The 20803-nt window shown below is 39.9% G+C and overlaps 1 protein-coding gene across 1 annotated transcript in view; it reads right to left on the reverse strand.

Annotated features, from left to right (window-relative positions):
• Positions 1 to 14719, reverse strand: part of malrd1 (MAM and LDL receptor class A domain containing 1) — a 49601-nt gene extending 34882 nt beyond the window's left edge. The window contains exons 1-5 of the mRNA XM_084403596.1: positions 14634 to 14719; positions 13749 to 13837; positions 10634 to 10807; positions 5093 to 5189; positions 1351 to 1473 (exon numbers count right to left, since the gene is read on the reverse strand). Of these exons, the coding sequence (XP_084259722.1) occupies positions 1351 to 1473; positions 5093 to 5189; positions 10634 to 10807; positions 13749 to 13837; positions 14634 to 14685 (535 nt within the window). The 5' untranslated portion in view covers positions 14686 to 14719. The remainder of the gene's footprint in view (positions 1 to 1350; positions 1474 to 5092; positions 5190 to 10633; positions 10808 to 13748; positions 13838 to 14633) is intronic.
• Positions 14720 to 20803: the final 6084 nt, after the last annotated feature.

Raw genomic sequence — 20803 nt, forward strand, 5'->3', positions numbered from 1 at the left:
AACAAATGCTTATGCAAAAAACTTGGTCAATTGCTTATTGTAAAAAAAAAAAAAAACACTGGGTGTTTGATTTTAATCAAAGTAAATGTTTCTTAAAGGGGTCATATGATGGTTCTAAAAAGAACATTATTTGGTGTATTTGGTTTAATGCAATGTGTTTACATGGTTTTAGGTTAAAAAAAAAGTAATTATTTTACACATACCGTACATTATTGTTGCTCCTCTATGCCCCTCCTTTCTGAAAAGCGTCGATTTTTAGAAAGTTCATCATTCTGAAAAGCGCGGTGTGCTGTGATTGGCCAGCAATTCAGTGCATTGTGATTGGCCCGAATACCTTACACGTGTGACAGAAATGTCACGCCCCTTACCATATTTGGAACAGCAGCTCCATCAATAGTTACCTCAGTAGCTCCATTAATAGTTACTTACCAAGCTGATCGATCAACTTTGCCAGCGCGACTGGACCAGATAGTATCAGATTGGTAAGGTTTTATTTCATTGGGGACATAATTACTGATACTAATAATTAAATACTGTCTTTTTACGCGTTGCGCTACGGGGGAGAACACTATGTAAACATAAAACCATGTCTGCATTTGTGATCATAGAAATGACAAACAAGCGCTACTTTATTATATGCTCAAAACTCACGTTTGAATAGTCAGTAGCAAATTATTAAAATATGAAAACATATTTACAGGCTGTGTCTGTGAGTCAGAAGCGCCAGACTATACTTGCAAAGATTGCTCCACTTTTTAGAATCAGCCTTTGTGCACAGCTGGCCTTGTACTCTCCCAGGTTCTGGAAATAGTCCTCCGAAAAATGCACAGCACAGTCGAATATTTTGGTTGAACTGTTCTGGAACAGTGTTGTAAATAAAGCTTAACCACTGTTTTCTAATTATGTCCTCTTTTGGAAGTTCAAACAAAGTAGTTTGGCTTTCGCAACGAAAAACACAGCGTCTCCACAACATGGCAGCACCGGCGAAACAATAATACAGCGAGAATAAAAGTTACGCCGCCTTTCTTTGCGTATACTGTACATTTGGGTGGTGTTATGAAACTCTGCCCCCACACACTGACGTAGATTTGTGGGGGCGTGTTTGAATGAAGCGTTTTAGGAAGGCGTGGCCGAGCCTTAAATTTTACAAAGAAAATCTCTTTAGGTTTGAGACTTTGAGCTTTGTAACTCTGCAGATCTTATACATGCACAAACAGCTGCATAACACACTTAAGAAAAAGGAAAACAAGAAATCGCATCATATGACCCCTTTAAACAGTGACATGGCTCATATTCCAGTGAAATCATGTCAACTTTAAGCTGTTTTGATCTTTGAGTCCATTTACTTACAACAGTTGGCCTCATCCTCTCCATTGGGGCAGTCTAAAGAAAAGTCACACACTTTCACCCCATCCACACAGACATTTTCCCCACAGTCAAAGTGAGTTGAAAGGGGTGCCTTGATGTCAGTCTCTGAAGAAAACAATAAAGCCAACACATATATATTATAGAAAAGGTAAGCAAAAGTGAGGTGAAGTCTCTCATGAAGTGGAGAGCTTCTGAGAGCTCCTTCCTGCATCATCACTTTTGTTAACCATATCATGTGATGTAGATCTGAACATGGCCACATATGATTAATTGGACTGTCCAGGGTACTGCTGAAATAATTCACAATAATGTGGTACCGTAACACACACACACACACCTTCCTCTGAGACACTTGGTAATAAAATATACAGTCAGCTTTGTTCTGTTCTGTCTGTATTTATGGTTCTCATAAACAGTTAAGCATTTTTTGTGATAAATGTATCAAATATAGTAAATGACTTACTGAACAGCTTTAAGATTAAATCTTAAAATGTAGATCTAAAAAATCTTCATAAGATAATAAAACCACTCGCACTTGCATATACTCTAAATCTAACTGATGTCTCTTGCTCCTTCTATCTTCGGCTGAACTCTAAATTGGAAAGCTGCTGAGGTTCCCTTCTGCCTATCACCATTGTCCCTCTGGTGTCCCAGTTCATCCAGCAAAGGGCTATACATGTATTAGACCTTATTTACAGCTTTATATCCCCGAATCTCTTGAGCTCTCTGCACCTCACACCATTCAGAAATCGCATCAAAGTGAGCACAGCAATCACATAACTTCATCTTTGTGCCTTTACGAACAGCTACATCATGACCCAAACATGGACAACTGAAGGAGGAGCAATCATACATACTGAATAACATACTGAACTAGAATGTACATTTCCTTAAGAAAATGTGAGTGGTGCTTGCAGTGGCAAAATTCAGCACGGTTGCTAGGGTGTTTCTAGTGGGTTGCTAAGGTGTTCTGGGTGGTTAGTAGGTGGTTGCTAGGGTATTCTGGGTGGTTGCTAGGGTGTTGCTAAGTGGTTGCTAAGGTATTCTGGGTGGTTGCTATGATGTTGCTATGTGGTTGCTAAGGGGTTCAGGGTGGTTGCTAGGGTGTTGCTAGGTGGTTACTATGGTGTTACTAGGCGGTTGCTATACTGTTCTGGGTGGTTGCTAAGGTATTCTGGGTGGTTGCTAGGGCATTGCTAGGCAGTTGCTAGGGTGTTCTGGGTGGTTGCTGGGGCATTTCTAGGGTGTTCTGGATGGTTGCTATGGTGTTGTTAGGCGGTTGCTAGGGTATTCTGGGTGGTTGCTATGGTGTTGCTAGGGTATTTTGGGTGGTTGCTAGGGCGTTTCTAGGCGGTTTCTAGGGTGTTCAGGGTGGTTGCTAGGGTATTCTGGGTGGTTGCTATGGTGTTACAAGGTGGTTGGTCACAGATGGTTAATATGGAGTTTTTATAGAGTTCTTAGCATGTTCTTGGCATGATTTATCACTTAACTAATCACTATTAGCATGTAGCTATTCACTGTTAGCATGTATAGCATGTTGGAAGTGCTGTTTGCAAGCATGAGTCAAAAGAGCCAACCCTCATGTCTCTACAATGTTCCGATGCAGAGATATAGTTTTTGCTAAACGGTTGCTAGGGTACTTTGTCTGGTTGCTAGGAAGTGGCTTGGCAGCTGCCAATGATGATACTTCAAAAGCTCCTTGCCAGTATGAAAGATAACAACCCCCATGCCTCTATGACATTCAGATTAGAAGATATCCCAGATATACAACTTTTACCCCATTGTGAGGTATGTGAGCCTGCCAGCCTCTTCAAATGTGGTAAACTGCACGTTTCTGCGAAATCCTCGCTCAGAGCTATGACTCGTCAAAGTTTGTTGCAATTAGGGCTGCAACAACTAATCGATAAAATCGATAATAATCGATTATGAAAATCGTTGTCAACGAATGTCATTGTCGATTAGTTGGTCTGCTCACGTCACGGGGAGCGTTACTGATGACGTCACTTTCATGACAACGCAGTCACGCGAAATGGCAGAGAGTAATCGGAGAGAAACATCAGCACGGCAAGCAAAAACTGTATATTCTCATTATATGAAGATGTGAAAATGGTATAGTCTAGTTTAATTCAATGCTACTGTGTAAACAGCTTTGTTTACTAACTTCGGGACAGTCACACTAGATCTATTTTGTATCGAGCATCAGGTTGCGCAATCAGTTCGCTCGCAACATAAGTGATGGATTAAAATAGCGCTTCCGCAGAAATAGGTTAAATTAAATGGTGTTTACAAAGTGAAGCACTAAATATAAAGGCAGTTAATAACAGCAGCAGTAAAATATTGTTTTTTAGTCACTGTAGTCAGTGGTTTTCAGCGAATGCTTGTGCAGTAATACATAATTTTTCCTGTACTTTTAATCAAGCCTGTTGTCAGCTGCGTAAGTTACCTCCATTCCGCTCTCTTTTTATAGCATTTGTCTACTATGTAAGGGATAATCCCGCTTATTACATGGCTACCCACCAAATAAATCAATAATTTTACACAAAATATTGATTTAAAAAGGAGTTTCTTGATTTAAAAATGATTGTATTGCTTCCGCTAAAGAAAATAGTCCGTTCCGTCTCTACGGTTAGAATCCTGTGTCCATAGCAACGCTCTGTTTTTCTGGTGTGTTATACTTCGCAGCGGTCTGTTATCAAGAAATAACAGATCGCATTCTACATTGGAATTCAAAATCTGCTGCTTAATATCTTATTACAAACATGTTTGTGTCCTAATTTCATAATGTGAAGTTTATATGAGCAGCGCAACTCAATATTTTGTTTTGTTTATTTATATTTTGGATATTTAAAGAAGTTTTACTGTTTAAAAACTGGACAAACTTTTGTGTTTGGGGTTTAAAATGTAAAAATTTAAGATTATATTAGTAAAACTCAATGTGTGGCTTTTGCACTTTTTAAAGTACACTTTTACACATAAATACCCTGATTTAGGGTTTTATTTAGTTATAAACAAAAATCAAATTGAATTTTAAAAAAACCTATCCGATTAATCGATTAATCGAAAAAATAATCGTCCGATTAATCGATTATCAAAATAATCGTTAGTTGCAGCCCTAGTTGCAATGCAAAGTCTATGGGACTTTTTCGGCCGCTTTTTTGCCCCTGGGGCGAACATTGTACACCCGTTCTCTTATAAAAGTCATAGCACACCTCTCCTCAATAATCCGCACGATTTGACGCCTCATTCATGGGGCTGTGACAAAAGCTGCGGGAGGAGTAGCATAGCGCGCCAAACTTTTCCACGGAATAATAACAATAGTGATGCCTTGCCTTTGGCAAGCACCACTAATAAAGCATAAGTTTTAAGATTATAAAGAGAAAAAGTTCACCCAAAAATAATAATTCTCACATCATTTACTCACCCTAATGTCGTATCAAACCAGAACAGTAAAGATGACTTTTTTTTTCTACCTTAAAATGAAAAGTCAGTTTCATTGACTTTCACTACAAAAACATTCTTCTAAATACGACAGAATACCACAGTTTCACAGAAGAAAGAAACTCATACAGGTTTGTAACAACATGAATGTACATAAATGATTCCATAATTAACATTTTTATTTGAACTTTCTTGGTAAACTTCCAAAGTGAAGTTACGTTTTTGGATTTAGACAGCCTAACTGGATTTGCAAAAAAGAACAAAAGATGTATTAGCGTTCACTCACCTATGGCTGCCACACATTCTCTGCTGAAGGACAGATCATCAATCGCAACAACTTCCTTTGGGTCACTGCTGTTGAATATCAATCCTCTAATCACAACCTGTAGATTCACAGCAATTATGTTTTACCGATTCAGCTATACACCATACATATTTTTGTAACACTTTATTTTACAGTGTCCTTGTTACTTGTTATGATAGTAATATCAATTGTGCATAATTACATGCAACTAACCCTAACCCACACCATAATCCTAACCCTAAAGTAAGTACATGTAGCTAAATATTAATACTCAGTTCTAACTGTATAATTACACTGTAACACGGATGTACCACCCAAAAATGAAAAGTGACCCATGATTTACTCACCCTGAAGTCATCATAGGTGTATGACATTCTTCTTTCAAACGAATACAATTGGAGTTATATAAAAAAAATGTCCTGGCTCTTCCAAGCTTTATAATGGCAGTGAATGGCTGGATGACTTTGGAAGTCCATCAAAGCGCATCTATTCATGATTAAAGTGCTCCACACGTCTCTTGGGGTTAATAAAGGTCTTCTGAAGTGAAGCAATGAGTTCGTGTAAGAAAAATATCCATATTTAAAGCTTTATCGACTACAACTAGATGTACCGCATGGCGGTACAAAATATGACCGCCGCTCAGGCCTGCACTGGCTTTCCACAAAAATAAATGACGTGGAGCAATTTGGCTGTATTGCATGTTTATGTATATACTAGGGGTGGAACAGTACACAGAAGTCACGGTTCGGTTCATATCTTGGTTCAGACATCACGGTTCAGTACGAGTTCGGTACAATGGAGGGAAAAGCAAAACAAAAATGCAGAAGGCAATTTTTTGTATTGTGCATGTCTCAGGCTGTACCACATAGTGTCATACAGTCTCTCCCCTGAGCTAGCTGCAACAGCCTGCCCTGAAGTGTGTAAAGTAAGATGTAAACAAAATAAGACAATCAGCTATAAAACTGAAAATAAAGCATCTCTTATTTATGTGCAGACGCACGAGCGCAAGGGTGCGCATGGCAAAATGTCGTCATTGCAGTGACTGTGTGGGCGGTCGCGTGCGTTGGGTGCGCAAGGCCACATTTCGTGTGGCGGTGGGCAGTGCGCGGCTTTTTAGCGCGCACGGCTCCGCATCCGAAGACGCACGACTTCGAGCCGAATCTGGCCGAGCATGTATATCTCACAGCAACGGCACCCAGTTCTTGCGTCTAAATTAGTTGCTTACATTAACAAAATGAGCCTACAATAGCAGGCATAAGCCCTTTAAATAAAAATAAATGGCCATGTTTTATAAAAAGGTTCACAAAACTAAATAATTTTTTTTAGAAATTATGTAAGATAACGTTAATTTAGTTGTAGGTTACGTTCATATCCATTTTTTTTCTAATGTCACAAGGAATAATCTGGTTGCTTTACACGATTCTTTTATAGTGTGGGTTTGGTGTACTAAGTGTTGTTGTACTAAAATAAACATTCACGAGTGTACCTTACTTCTCACCGCTGATTCCTGATGGTTTAGAGGACAATTACACCGAGTCGCACCCTGTCGTTCCAAAGAATAGTAGCCTACACCGGCGAGCGCTAAGTATAAATTGCCTCGTCCATTTTGGGAGGCGCGCGCGCGCGGTCAGCGGAAGCTCGCGCTGCGGAGGCGGGCGAAAGTATAAACAAACCTAGCTTAAGGCAGGGCTACAGATTAGGTGTCCCTAAAGAACCTGCGTATCTAACAGTAGTTCCGCATTACATTAATTAATTTGCACGCGAGTTTTATTTATTTTTATACCGTGTATTCTCCGTGTAAATTCATGCACCGAACCGTGACGCCCGTACCGATTCGGTTCGATACGAATACATGTACCGTTCCACCCCTAGTATATACCTAAAAAAAGTAGTAGTATGTGCATGTCTGTCTGTGTGTGTGTATGTGTGTGTGTGTGTGTGTGTGTGTCTGTGCGTGTATGTATGCGTGCGTACATGTGTGTGCGCGTGTGTGTTTGTGTGTGTGTGTGTCTGTGCATGTGGATTTGTATGTGTGTGTGTCTGTGCATGTGGATGTCAGTGTCTGTGCATGCTTGCGTTTGTTTGTATTCCTGCATGTGTGTGTGTGACAGTATCATCCTAAACCAGCAACCCTTCGCTCAACACCACCATCTACAGGCCGATGAGTGTACAGTCACTAAATGTGCACATAAATGAATTTATTTTAGACCCCCCCCCCCCCCCCCCCCATGGATGAAATTCTACGAAACTTAGCATACCCCCAGAGGATGTCAAGTTAATCATACACATGAAATATGGTGCGGTTCTGAACATCTCAACTGAAGATAGGGGCGATTAAAGCAGAATAATATTGCATTTTCATTTTTTATGGGAGGGGCGCAAATCACAAATGAGTGATTATGGGCTAGGTTGATGTGGGCCCTTAAGACCAACATACCATAAAAATTTCTTCATCCTCGGTGCCACGGTTCAGGTAGTTATTTAGGAAAAACTGCATTTTTTGGGGTTTCGCTACATGCCCACCAAATTTCATGTTCCCCGGTGTTTCGGTGTCCCTGGTATCGTTGACGAAAAATTCACGGGGGGCCCAGCGCGGTTCTGAGGACACGAGTGGCCCCCGGGGTCCAAACGAAATTTTTCCGTAAAAGTCTAGTGGGGCTACATACCCACCAAATTTCATGTTCCCCGGTGTTTCGGTGTCCCTGGTATCGTTGACGAAAAAAATTCATGGGGGGCCCAGCGCGGGGGGGGAGTGGCCCCCGGGGACCAAACGAAATTTTTCCGTAAAAGTCTAGTGGGGCTACATGCCCACCAAATGTCATGTTCCCCGGTGTTTCGGTGTCCCTGGTATCGTTGACGAAAAATTCACGGGGGGCCCAGCGTGGGGGGGGGGAGTGGCCCCCGGGGACCAAACGAAATTTTTCCGTAAAAGTCTAGTGGGGCTACATGCCCACCAAATGTCATGTTCCCCGGTGTTTCGATGTCCCTGGTATCGTTGACGAAAAATTCACGGGGGGCCCAGCGCGGGGGGGGAGTGGCCCCCGGGGACCAAACGAAATTTTTCCGTAAAAGTCTAGTGGGGCTACATGCCCACCAAATTTCATGTTCCCCGGTGTTTCGGTGTCCCTGGTATCGTTGACGAAAAATTCACGGGGGGCCCAGCGCGGTTCTGAGGACACGAGTGGCCCCCGGGGTCCAAACGAAATTTTTCCGTAAAAGTCTAGTGGGGCTACATACCCACCAAATTTCATGTTCCCCGGTGTTTCGGTGTCCCTGGTATCGTTGACGAAAAAATTCATGGGGGGCCCAGCGCGGGGGGGGAGTGGCCCCCGGGGACCAAACGAAATTTTTCCGTAAAAGTCTAGTGGGGCTACATGCCCACCAAATGTCATGTTCCCCGGTGTTTCGGTGTCCCTGGTATCGTTGACGAAAAATTCACGGGGGGCCCAGCGCGGGGGGGGGGGGGTGGCCCCCGGGGACCAAACGAAATTTTTCCGTAAAAGTCTAGTGGGGCTACATGCCCACCAAATGTCATGTTCCCCGGTGTTTCGGTGTCCCTGGTATCATTGACGAAAAATTCACGGGGGGCCCAGCGCGGGGGGGGAGTGGCCCCCGGGGACCAAACGAAATTTTTCCGTAAAAGTCTAGTGGGGCTACATGCCCACCAAATTTCATGTTCCCCGGTGTTTCGGTGTCCCTGGTATCGTTGACGAAAAATTCACGGGGGGCCCAGCGCGGGGGGGGGGGAGTGGCCCCCGGGGACCAAACGAAATTTTTCCGTAAAAGTCTAGTGGGGCTACATGCCCACCAAATGTCATGTTCCCCGGTGTTTCGGTGTCCCTGGTATCATTGACGAAAAATTCACGGGGGGCCCAGCGCGGGGGGGGAGTGGCCCCCGGGGACCAAACGAAATTTTTCCGTAAAAGTCTAGTGGGGCTACATGCCCACCAAATTTCATGTTCCCCGGTGTTTCGGTGTCCCTGGTATCGTTGACGAAAAATTCACGGGGGCCCCAGCGCGGGGGGGGAGTGGCCCCCGGGGACCAAACGAAATTTTTCCGTAAAAGTCTAGTAGACCAACATACCATAAAAAATTCTTCATCCTCGGTGCCACGGTTCAGGTAGTTATTTAGGAAAAACTGCATTTTTTGGGTTTGGGGGGGCCCAGCGCGGGGGGGGGAGTGGCCCCCGGGGACAAAACGAAATTTTTCCATAAAAGTCTAGTGGGGCTACATGCCCACCAAATTTCATGTTCCCCGGTGTTTCGGTGTCCCTGGTATCGTTGACGAAAAAATTCAGTAGATGACAAAAAAAAAAAAAAAAAAAACTTTGACAATCCCTATATGACCGCATAATAACTAGCTTCCTGCAGACGCCCCCCGTAATGACGAACGCGGTTGCCCAGCCCTGTTTGTTTGAACCACGAGAGGCGCCAATTGCCGGCATTACTTTGTGCGTCAAGTTCAAGGGTTATTTCGCTTCAGAAGACCTTTATTAACCCCAATTGACGTCTGGAGCACTTTAATCATGAATCGATGCGCTTTGATGGACTTCCAAAGTCATCCAGCCATTCACTGCCATTATAAAGCTTGGAAGAGCCAGGAAATGTTTTTATGTAACTCCAATTGTATTGAAAGAAGAATGTCATATAGCCTACACCTATGATGACATCAGGGTGAGTAAATCATGGGCTAATTTTCATTTTTGGGTGAACTATTGTCACGTCCCTGGGCTGATCTGTCCGTTCTTCCCGGTCTCTGTTGTGGTTTTGTGTTTGTTTGTAGCATGTGGGTCTGTTTTGACAGTTCACCATGTGCTTCTGTCATTGCGGTGTCTCTCCCCGCCCCCTTGTTATCCCATTCATTACCTCGTTATTGTTTCACTCCCCTCACCTGATCCTGTATCAATTCATTCCTTCTGTCTCCTATTTAGTCCCCTTGTGTGTGTTGTCTTGTGCCAGGTCGTTGTTTGAGCTATGTGTGATTATTGCTCCAGTTGCCTTGTCTTGTGTTCCTCTGTGTCGTGTTGGACCTTTTGCTAGCCTTTTGTTTCATTTTTTGTTTTATTTTTCTCTACCTCCTCCTGACTTTCTCAGGCGGTTCTGCTGCATTCAGCCCTGGCCTTGCGGTCAGTCTCTGCTTGTGGATCGCCTCTTTTTCTGCCCTCCTTCACATACTACCTGAGAGTCGCCATTCTCCTGCCGCTTCAGACCGTCGATGCGCTACACCGCCTGGTTCTGGTTCTTCAGACGTTGTGTCGATCTACTGAGGACGCTACCCTGGGAGTCCCTCTAAATTTGTTTAGCCTATATTGAGCTCCTGTCTGGGTCGTTGACAGACTTCTGTGTTTCCCTTTTTGAAGAAGAATAAAACCTTTTGTTGCCTGCAGTTTGAGTCTGTGTCCTAACCTAACAACTATCCCTTTAAAATAAAATGTAACCACTACTTTCTGTTCAAAAGTTCCTTTTTTGAGAAGTCCTTCCCCCAAACACACATAACCCCTCATTCAGTACATCCACACCAACCTTAAACTCCTCTCTGCTGTTTAACACCACCACTGTTCGCATCCAGGGAAGAGTGTGTGGATAAGGATTGGAGTTGGACTGAAACAACACCTCCTCCATCTCTCCTGAAGTTTTTAATTGGATCAGAACCTGCAAAGCCCCTGTCAGCAACCCAATATGACGATAGAAAGTTAGCTGTTAAAAAGAAAAGGACAACAAAGAGACAAAATATAAATTACCCCCCAAAAACGTTTTGTGTGAACAAAGGATTCAAGCGGTGCATTGCTTGCTTCATTACAAGTTAGAAACATTAAAGATATTCAACGGTTGGCCAAATGAGACAAAATTAAAGCTGAAAGCATTTCATACTCAAAGCCATTTTGATATGAAGTGAGGTTATGTTATTGCATCTTCCTGCCAAGTTCAACGTCATCTTATTTTTATATAAGCAGAGAAGCACTCAAAGTGAATTACTCTATATCTAATAACAGTGGATCTAAAACCATAGATCACAATGAGTGCATGCACTACCCACTGTGTCACGGCTCTGACAGCCTATGCATAACTCTCTGCTGTCAATAAGAGTGTGTAGCCGTGGCAGTGGATAAGTGCTCTAAACACTTAATTGGGTGCTTGAGCAAAGCATTTAACAAGATGCTGCTTATGGTTTGTGGTAAACCCAAAATGTCTCTCTCGTCAACAAAACTAACATATTGCACTGGTTCATTTATGGAACTAAAATATTTTATATAATTATATAATTGGCTATAATAATCATATAATAGGCTTTATAGGCTATTGTAATTGTAAACTGTGTTTTGTATCATGTGCATTAACGGTGATGATTTGTCATCATGATTTTGTCTTGAGAGGCCTTTGATGTCCAATTTTTAACTAGGAAACTTGCATTTATGATAATTCTGATAGCACATGAAGGCATAAACCTCTCTACTTAACCGTCAGTCTTGCACCACGTTTGTAGTTTTTTAACACTTTTTTTTCTTGGTTTGTGGTAACTGAATCCTCGTCCACTGCTCAATGGGTTGTGGGCATTAGTTAGTGCATGGATCTGCACTTCGGACTCTTACCGGGAAAAGTAGACCATCCAGGTATCTTTGGAATGCTAATTTCAACATACTGCAATTTGGGATACCCTAATTCTAATTTCGAATACTATTTAGGACGGATAACATGCGAGCTGGGATGCAGCATTCAGGAACAAAACCAGAGTGAGTCACTCAATCATTCATCCAACCAATTTGTTCATAAACACAGATTCATTCAGCAACAAAACCAGAGTGAGATATTGAATTATTAATTCAAACGATTTGTTCATAAACACTGATTAATTTAGTAACAAAACACCACTACAGAAACCATTTACATTGGCGGAGCAAAAATAGACAAAGTAATTGGCAATATTTTGTCTAAAGTGTGGGTCAATATTCATTTCCTGATTATTGAACAGTTGTATAAAAGAAATAGAAATTAGCATATTTATACAGTGGGGAGAACAAGTATTTGATACACTGCTGATTTTGCAGGTTTTCCGACTTACAAGGTTTTTGCATTTTATTGCATGACATAAGTATTTGATACATCAGAAAAGCAGAACTTAATATTTGGTACAGAAACCTTCGTTTGCAATTACAGAGATCATACGTTTCCTGTAGTTCTTGACCAGGTTTGCACACACTGCAGCAGGGATTTTGGCCCACTCCTCCATACAGACCTTCTCCAGATCCTTCAGGTTCCGGGGCTGTCGCTGGGCAATACGGACTTTCAGCTCCCTCCAAAGATTTTCTATTGGGTTCAGGTCTGGAGACTGGCTAGGCCACTCCAGGACCTTGAGATGCTTCTTACGGAGCCACTCCTTAGTTGCCCTGGCTGTGTGTTTCGGGTCGTTGTCATGCTGGAAGACTCAGCCACGACCCATCTTCAATGCTCTTAGTGAGGGAAGGAGGTTGTTGGCCAAGATCTCGCGATACATGGCCCCATCCATCCTCCCTTCAATACGGTGCAGTCGTCCTGTCCCCTTTGCAGAAAAGCATCCCCAAAGAATGATGTTTCCACCTCCATGCTTCACGGTTGGGATGGTGTTCTTGGAGTTGTACTCATCCTTCTTCTTCCTCCAAACACGGCGAGTGGAGTTTAGACCAAAAAGCTCTAATTTTGTCTCATCAGACCACATGACCTTCTCTCATTCCTCCTCTGGATCATCCAGATGGTCATTGGCAAACTTCAGACGGGCCTGGACATGCGCTGGCTTGAGCAGGGGGACCTTGCGTGCGCTGCAGGATTTTTAATCCATGACTGCGTAGTGTGTTACTTTGAGAATGTGGTCCCAGCTCTCTTCAGGTCATTGACCAGGTCCAGCCATGTAGTTCTGGGCTGATCCCTCACCTTCCTCATGATCATTGATGCCCCACGAGGTGAGATCTTGCATGGTGCCCCAGACCGAGGGAGATTGACCGTCATCTTGAACTTCTTCCATTTTCTAATAATTGCGCCAACAGTTGTTGCCTTCTCACCAAGCTGCTTACCTATTGTTCTGTAGCCCATCCCAGCCTTGTGCAGGTCTACAATTTTATCCCTGATGTCCTTACACAGCTCTCTGGTCTTGGCCATTGTGGAGAGGTTGGAGTCTGTTTGATTGAGTGTGTGGACAGGTGTCTTTTATACAGGTAACGAGTTCAAACTGGTGCAGTTAATACAGGTAATGAGTGGAGAACAGGAAGGCTTCTTAAAGAAAACTAACAGGTCTGTGAGAGCCGGAATTCTTACTGGTTGGTAGGTGATCAAATACTTATGTCATGCAATAAAATGCTAATTCATTATTTAAAAATCATACAATGTGATTTTCTGGATTTTAGATAGATAGATTCCGTCTCTCACAGTTGAAGTGTACCTATGATAAAAATTACAGACCTCTACATGCTTTGTAAGTCGGAAAACCTGCAAAATCGGCAGTGTATCAAATACTTGTTCTCCCCACTGTATATATAGCTTGCTCAAAGTAGATTTGTACCAAATAAGCATCTATTTTTTATATGGCATCAGGATTTACAATGATAGTCAATGAAATGCGAGATACGAAATACGTTTACTTAGAAACCATGCTAATGTTTTTCTGTACCCAGCATGTCTGTGAAGGCTGGAAAAGAGGACTGTATATTTCAGCAGTGACTCCTTCTCCATTTTTGGATCGTATATAGAGGCAGTGACCTGACAAAAGAGAAGAAACAGTGTCCTGGCAAGTCAGGAAATACAGAAATAGAATACAATTCAATTTTTTTTATTTTTTTTTACGGAACAGTTTTTTGAACCTTCAGACAAAATGTAAAAGACAATCTAAAAAAAGTTTGCATGTGTTTTATGTTTTGTATAATTTTTGTCATATGGAGCTCACACTCGAGGAGGAAAAACTATTCAACCCAAACTGAGAAAAATATGCAATTTGGTGCAGATGTTATTTATATAGCCAAAAAGATAAAATTCTGATAGTCTGTAATACAAATCAATGATATTTTCATCACAGTGTAATTACTTACATAAAATGCATACCAGTTGCTACTCTATATCTCCCAATAATATATCTTAGTAATATGATATTTAAATGCTTTGTTTTATGTTCAAAAGCATATAAAATAATGCAATACAATGATGATTGAGATATGTACATATAAATATTCTTTAAAACCCTGTTGTATCATATGTGATAAACACGTATATTTTAACATGATTTTTTTCAAATAATTATACTTTCTTTTTTTTTTAAAGACATATGTACCATGACCCGTTGGTGGACATTTTTAGAATTATCTAGATCATACTTTCTAAAACAAAATGATGATCTATAAGTCAGGGGGCAGAATGCAAGCAGTAAATTGTGTGCAACAGGTTTTTGAGCAAAGTTTTGATCATGTCAATTTAGAGGCCTACAAAATTCATGTATCAAAAATGATTCAGTAGGCTGGTTAAGTAGTATCCCTCCAAATATAAGATCAACTGTTTTACTTACCAGTAACATTTTCTGCCTCAGTACTGGGCCAGCTCAAGGCTGAGCCTCTCATCCAAACATGATGTTGAAAACCACAGAAACCTTCCTGAAAGTCACATCTCACAAACTGGGAGCCTACAATAGAGGAAACTCACAGCTATATCAGGCCATTACAGTAAAGTAAATTAATTTCATTTGAAATCTGTAACATAAACACCACTGAAAATATGAAACTCAACATGGCATCCTTTATCCTTCACAACACATTTAAAAGGTGCTTGACTGAAAATCTGTTATAAAATAGATTCAAGAGAGCAGATACACAATAAGGACATCTCATGTAATAATAAATAATAAAATAATAAATTGCTTATGGATCTTTTCTTATCATCAGGTTAAAAGGATGAATATGCTAAACAAAAGCAATAGTGGTCAACCCTAATACATCAACCTCAATTATGTAATTTTCTGCCTTCTAAAACCCCCAGCGATATTAAATCAATATGATAAAAGCACTGTTGTGTCTCATCTGTAGACCTTCAAGTGTGCCACTTCATGAGTAAGCCATAAATCTCACTGTTTACACATGAGGCCTTTAGGAACATTTAAAATCATACTGTCAACAGAGAGGGAAAAGAAAGGGCCATTACTGTCAAAGAGTTGCCTGCGTAAGCACAGAAAACATACAAATAGAAGAGCAGAAAAAGGAGCTGAAGAGTGGAAATGAAAAAACAAGTGTTTAAGAATAATACATACAGTTAGTCTCATCACTGCCATCTTCACAGTTTTCTCTGAAATCACATACATGCTCCTGAGATACACAGCCGCCTCTCGCACAAGTAAAGTGCTCAGGCAGACATGGAGCGGATGATACACTCGCCAGGACACACAGCAGAAACGAGGCCTGTACGCACACCCTCATTGAGCTCTCCGATAGACAGTTCACTAGCACATTCAGATCTACATGTAAGCAAAAACACAGGCAGACACACTCAGTATCCAAAAAAAGTCCTTAAAATCCAGAGAGAGACAGCGTATAACCTCGACTTTGTGTTACGGACAGTCGCGTCTCACAGAAGAACCATCTGCTTAGTGCTCACACCAACCCTAGCTCAAGTGACTTTATGACTGTTACACAATAGGCCTGCTTTCTTTCATTATGCGCCTGATGTCAAAGTGTGCGTCAGACTTCTTGTAATTGGCTAGAGATAAAGTGACAATAAAATGTAATCTATTATTTTAAGACACAATCTTCCGTGCAATAATCTTGCGTGCAATAAGAACACAAGTTTACAAGCAAGTTAAACAAACACATTTAAGTTAAGAGATATAAAGCAATTTAAACAAGTATTAGAATTTTGTCACTACCTAAATTTACCTTCATTTTCAGCTCGAAAAAACAGGACTGAATGAGCAATAAGGTGGCAAAGTAATCAGTCATGCATTAGTTCCACCCTCTGTCTCGCACCGGCTTTACAAATGTTCATTCAGCTATAATTTTGTTTTTCATGAATCAATGACTAAAATTCAAAATAATTCACAAGGTGTGCTAGAAGAGAAGCTCTGTTGGCCATAATGATATCCGAATAACCTTCGAGCACTAACGAGCCCAGTGAAATGAATGAAGAATTAATACTCAGGAATTTAAAACTGCAGCAAACAAGTCTGAAACCATGAAACATTTTTTTCATTGTTGAATTGAAAGTACAAAACATTATTTATTTGATTGTAAAAGTCTTAACTATCACTTTCTAAACAGTTCACTGCACCCTTGCTGAATAGAAGTATTAATTTGTCAAAAACCTTACAGACACAAAACTTTTTGAACGGTATTTTGAAAATATTATATATTTGTAGCAAGTAAATTTACCTGCATGAATTCTATATTACATGTTACAAAAACTTCAGCCCCACACCATTACTGATGCACTTGACATCTCACTACATTATGGAAATTACCTAGCTGGAATGGGCTATTGTAGGATATAAAGGTCAAATTCTGTAGAAGGTCACAATACTAATAATCCTCCTGTGAGTGATAAGATCCAGAGACTGTGGGTAGTGATAATGGTGTCTTAAGACACACAAATCCTAATAGTCCAATTGAAACAAGTACAAATCTTGTTTCACCAGGGATGTCACTTTCTGTCTCTGTGATTAGTTGGGTTTATTGATTGTCAGCGCTGGGACCTTTAAGTGGCTCTGTTCTCACTTAATAGACACTAATTATTATGTCAGTCTCCAAGACAGACAACACAGAGAGTGTATTAAGCTCATCGATCTGTCTTTAAATAAGCTTTTAGGCATTTCTATACAATATCATAAGCATGGATATCATATCATATCAGTAAAAACGCTAATGTCTGCGGCATGTTATTCTACATGTGTTTTCTTAATATCAAGGAACATTGTTTATCATCCTTCTTTAAAAAAAAAAAAGAATCTCTGCATATTAAGAATGGTTAGGAGAAATATTACCTGAAAAACAAAAACAAAATGCAAACATCACCATTAAAGGGATAATTCACCCCAAACTGAAATTAAGTTCTGTAACCATTTATTCACCCTCAAGTTGTTTCCAAACCTCTATGACGTTTTTTATTCTGTGGAACACAAAAGAAGATATTTTGAGAAATGTGTCGAGATTTTTTTTGTCAATACAACGAAAGCCAATGGTCACCAAAACCGTTGGATTTATTCATTTATTGATAAAAAAATATATATATTCAATATACACGTTAAACCCAAATAAGTTGGCAAAACTCAAAACAATTAAGATAATCAGTTACATCAAAATTTTAAGTTAAGAAATGAAAGTTTAAGTGAGCAGCATTGGCAGATTTTGTATACATTTGAATTGCTCTTAACTTGAAATATTTAAGCAAGCTAATCGATACTTAAACTTAAAATGATCATGCAATCTCAACAAATATTTCTAGTGGTGGAGTCTTGGTTAACTTTAAATAGCTAATTCAGTAAATGGTAACTTGCTTATTGGCAACACAATGCCTGAATAGCATAGCTAAGCATAGCAATTGCTGAATGATTATGGCAATATAGAACATTTAACATCTGTTCTCAAACTATTATTCAAATATTTTTATTGTGTTTTGAATTGTAAACACTTATAAAACAATTAACAAGTCCCCATACAGCAACCCCAACATACACAATAATAAATGACAATGACCAAAAAAAAAAAAAAAAAAGATAAACTGACACGTTACAGAGTTTACAGAGCCTGTAAATCAATTATGTCCCAGTGTTTCCAGCAGGAAATTGTAAGTTAAAATTATCCAGAAATGGCTGCCAGACTGTATAAAATCTCTGGGTTGAAATCTCTGGGTCAACCCAGCGCCTATGTGTGGGAGGCATATCTGACTTCCAATTACGCAAAATACATCTGTTCTCAAACTAAGCTCATGCTCCACTCATCACCATAATGGTAACCCTATAAAAACCCAACATAACTCTTCTAAATTAGCATAGCAAAACATTAAACACTTATCTCCCACTTAACATTAATCTTGCACACACAAAAAAAAAAAAAAAAATTATATATTTTAGCATTTACTCTGTTTCGAGTGTCAGTTTGAGTTAAATTTAAGTTTGTCTAAATTAACAGAAACAAGTTCATAAAAAAAAAAAAAAAATCCGATAACTTAACTGTGACCTCAAAAGAAAAAGAAAGTTCTATAAAAGTTTATTTGATTGAACTAATTTGTTTAATTGTTGAGTTTACCCTACTCAAACCAATTAATAATTTTAGCATTAGGGTTTACAGATTCTCTAGTTTATACTGATTTTGTAGCTCTGACTGCAAATTTTCCTTCAAGATGTTGTGTTCATCTCAGACTCACAAAACGTTAGCCTCATAGCATAATTGCCTAAGTCCTATTAGGATGCTATGAGGCTAACGAAAAGCTGTTGTCGGCTCCTGAGAGCTTCTTTCTCTTTTTAAATTGGAAAATGGCATTTTGTGGCCTGTATGTTACCTGTCAGAGCTGAACTATTAGCCTGTCCTGGCTGCTCCTCAGGTCAATCACATTATCACAGATTATGACCTTTAAATGAACACTAGCACTGTGTTCTCAGCTGACAGTTCAGTTTTTAGGTCTAAAGTGTGTTAATCCCTCTGAGAAAATAATAATAGAAGAGTTACCTTAGTGCTTGATGTAAATTGTGATCTATGATGTCAAACTACTAAAGATGATCAGCTCAGCCAGGTAACTAACATTACAACATTCAGCATCTTGGTTCTGTGAAACAGCAAAACCAATGTTACTCACAGATGAAGCAGAAACAACACAACCTCATTGTCCATTTTCAGGCCTTCTTGCTTAGGTCTCTGACCGTCGCTCCTGTGCTGGAAAGCTTTTCTAATATTAACGTGGGTCCTAAAGCTCTTTCCTGATCATAACCCTTCATTTTCCAGGGATATTCTTATGAGCTTTTCTCTTTTGTAATGTTTTAGCCATCACTCTTTCTACAGACTTTCTTCAAATCTCCCTCTTGCTTACTCTCTCTCCTCCCCCCATCATGTGTGGACAGGCCTCCGATTGCTGAATGGCTACAAGCGTGTTGTGGTGCTCGGTCCGATCCACTTTCAACAGGGTTTCTCAGAAATCGCTTACTGCACCTTTAAATGGCAGGATGTTAAAACTGGAAAATGTTATCTATAGACTTAGCTAAAGACTGTTATTATTCCTTGTAAAAATATTTGGATTAATAATTTCAGGGTGCATTTGTGAACAATCATATTAATAATATAAACGTCCTAGCAAACACCCAAAAAACATGCCTACAGCATGGAGTAGTGCCATCATGGCAAGCACCTCTCACATTTTCTTCAGAAAATGTACATGTTTAATGTCTTATTTCTATTGTTGTTGTTGTTAATGCCTAGGTCCCTAGAGGTTCAGTTTACACTCACGGCTATCCTTAGGGAGGGCAGATCCTCTACACCTGTTTGCTGAAGTTGAGAAATCACTAAGGTTTGGGTCTTCCGTCATCATTAGTAGTGGGTCGTAGTGGTCGTAGTGATGTGTATCCATGGTAACTCCACTGCAGTCTATTCTGTGGCCTAGGTGAAGTTCTGTATTAAACAGAATATTTCTGCCAACAAAGAAAAAGAGAGCCAGAGACATAAAGGAATGGAGGTGAAGGACAGGGGAATCTGACAACGACTAGACCAAATATAAAGTGCACCATTTCATTTGATCCCTAGCTAGGTAGGAGAATTGACGTATGCCAATAATGACACAAGGTCTAGAGTCAGGAATCTCATTTTATTGCCTCTGTTAATAGGATGGGAGTATTTTGTCCAAGAGTACCTAGATGAAACTGGTGTGAAAGGCAGTGCTGCATACAGTTGTTGAATAAACTGACAGAATATTTTCCCCTGATACTTATCAATACATTTCTGTGACTGTCAATACAGTTCTGTGACTTTAGGTCCATTTCATTTCTTCATTTGCATAGTTTTGGTGACATCAGTAACATTAATGAATCTATTTTAGGTTATTAATTTCCTGGAGAAAATGTAATTCTGGCTTAAGTAATTAGAGCCAACGTCTGGAAAAACACACACTTTGAAAAATCCACAAGGCATTTTGAATTCTAGCTTATTTTGGTTTATTTTATAACTAAGAATGTGAAGGTTATTCCAGGCTTAAATTCTCTAACACTTTTGATTCACTTTATATATGACTGCAATTCCTCAGCTTTGTACACTATAGGACATTTCTGCATAGTCCAAATTGAGCACATGCATTTTTTGCAAATTAGGTGTTCTTTAAATAGACAGCCCATTCTTTCATCAAACAGTTTTAGTTCAAGCTTGCGATTTATGTTCTATATCTGGTGTAATTTTTTTCTACAACCCCAATTCCAGAGAAGTTGGGCCATTCCAAAATGCAATAAAATCAAGAATCTGTGATTTGTTAAATCTCTTTCAACTTTATTTAACTGACAAAAGATTTACAATGTTTTTACTGGAACAAAATTGTATTTTGTAAATATAAACAAATTTTGATTTTGATGGCTGCTACACACTCCAAAGTATGACACTTGTTGAAACTTTTCTGAAATTGGTGTTGTAAATCATTTTCAGACATCATCATCAGATGAAAATATGAAAACCACACATGATAAGATATTATTTTCTTGTATATCTTACAATGGCTGGACCC

The sequence above is a fragment of the Rutilus rutilus genome, assembly GCF_951802725.1.
Source record: "Rutilus rutilus genome assembly, chromosome: 3".
Classification (NCBI taxonomy): Eukaryota; Metazoa; Chordata; class Actinopteri; order Cypriniformes; family Leuciscidae; genus Rutilus; species Rutilus rutilus.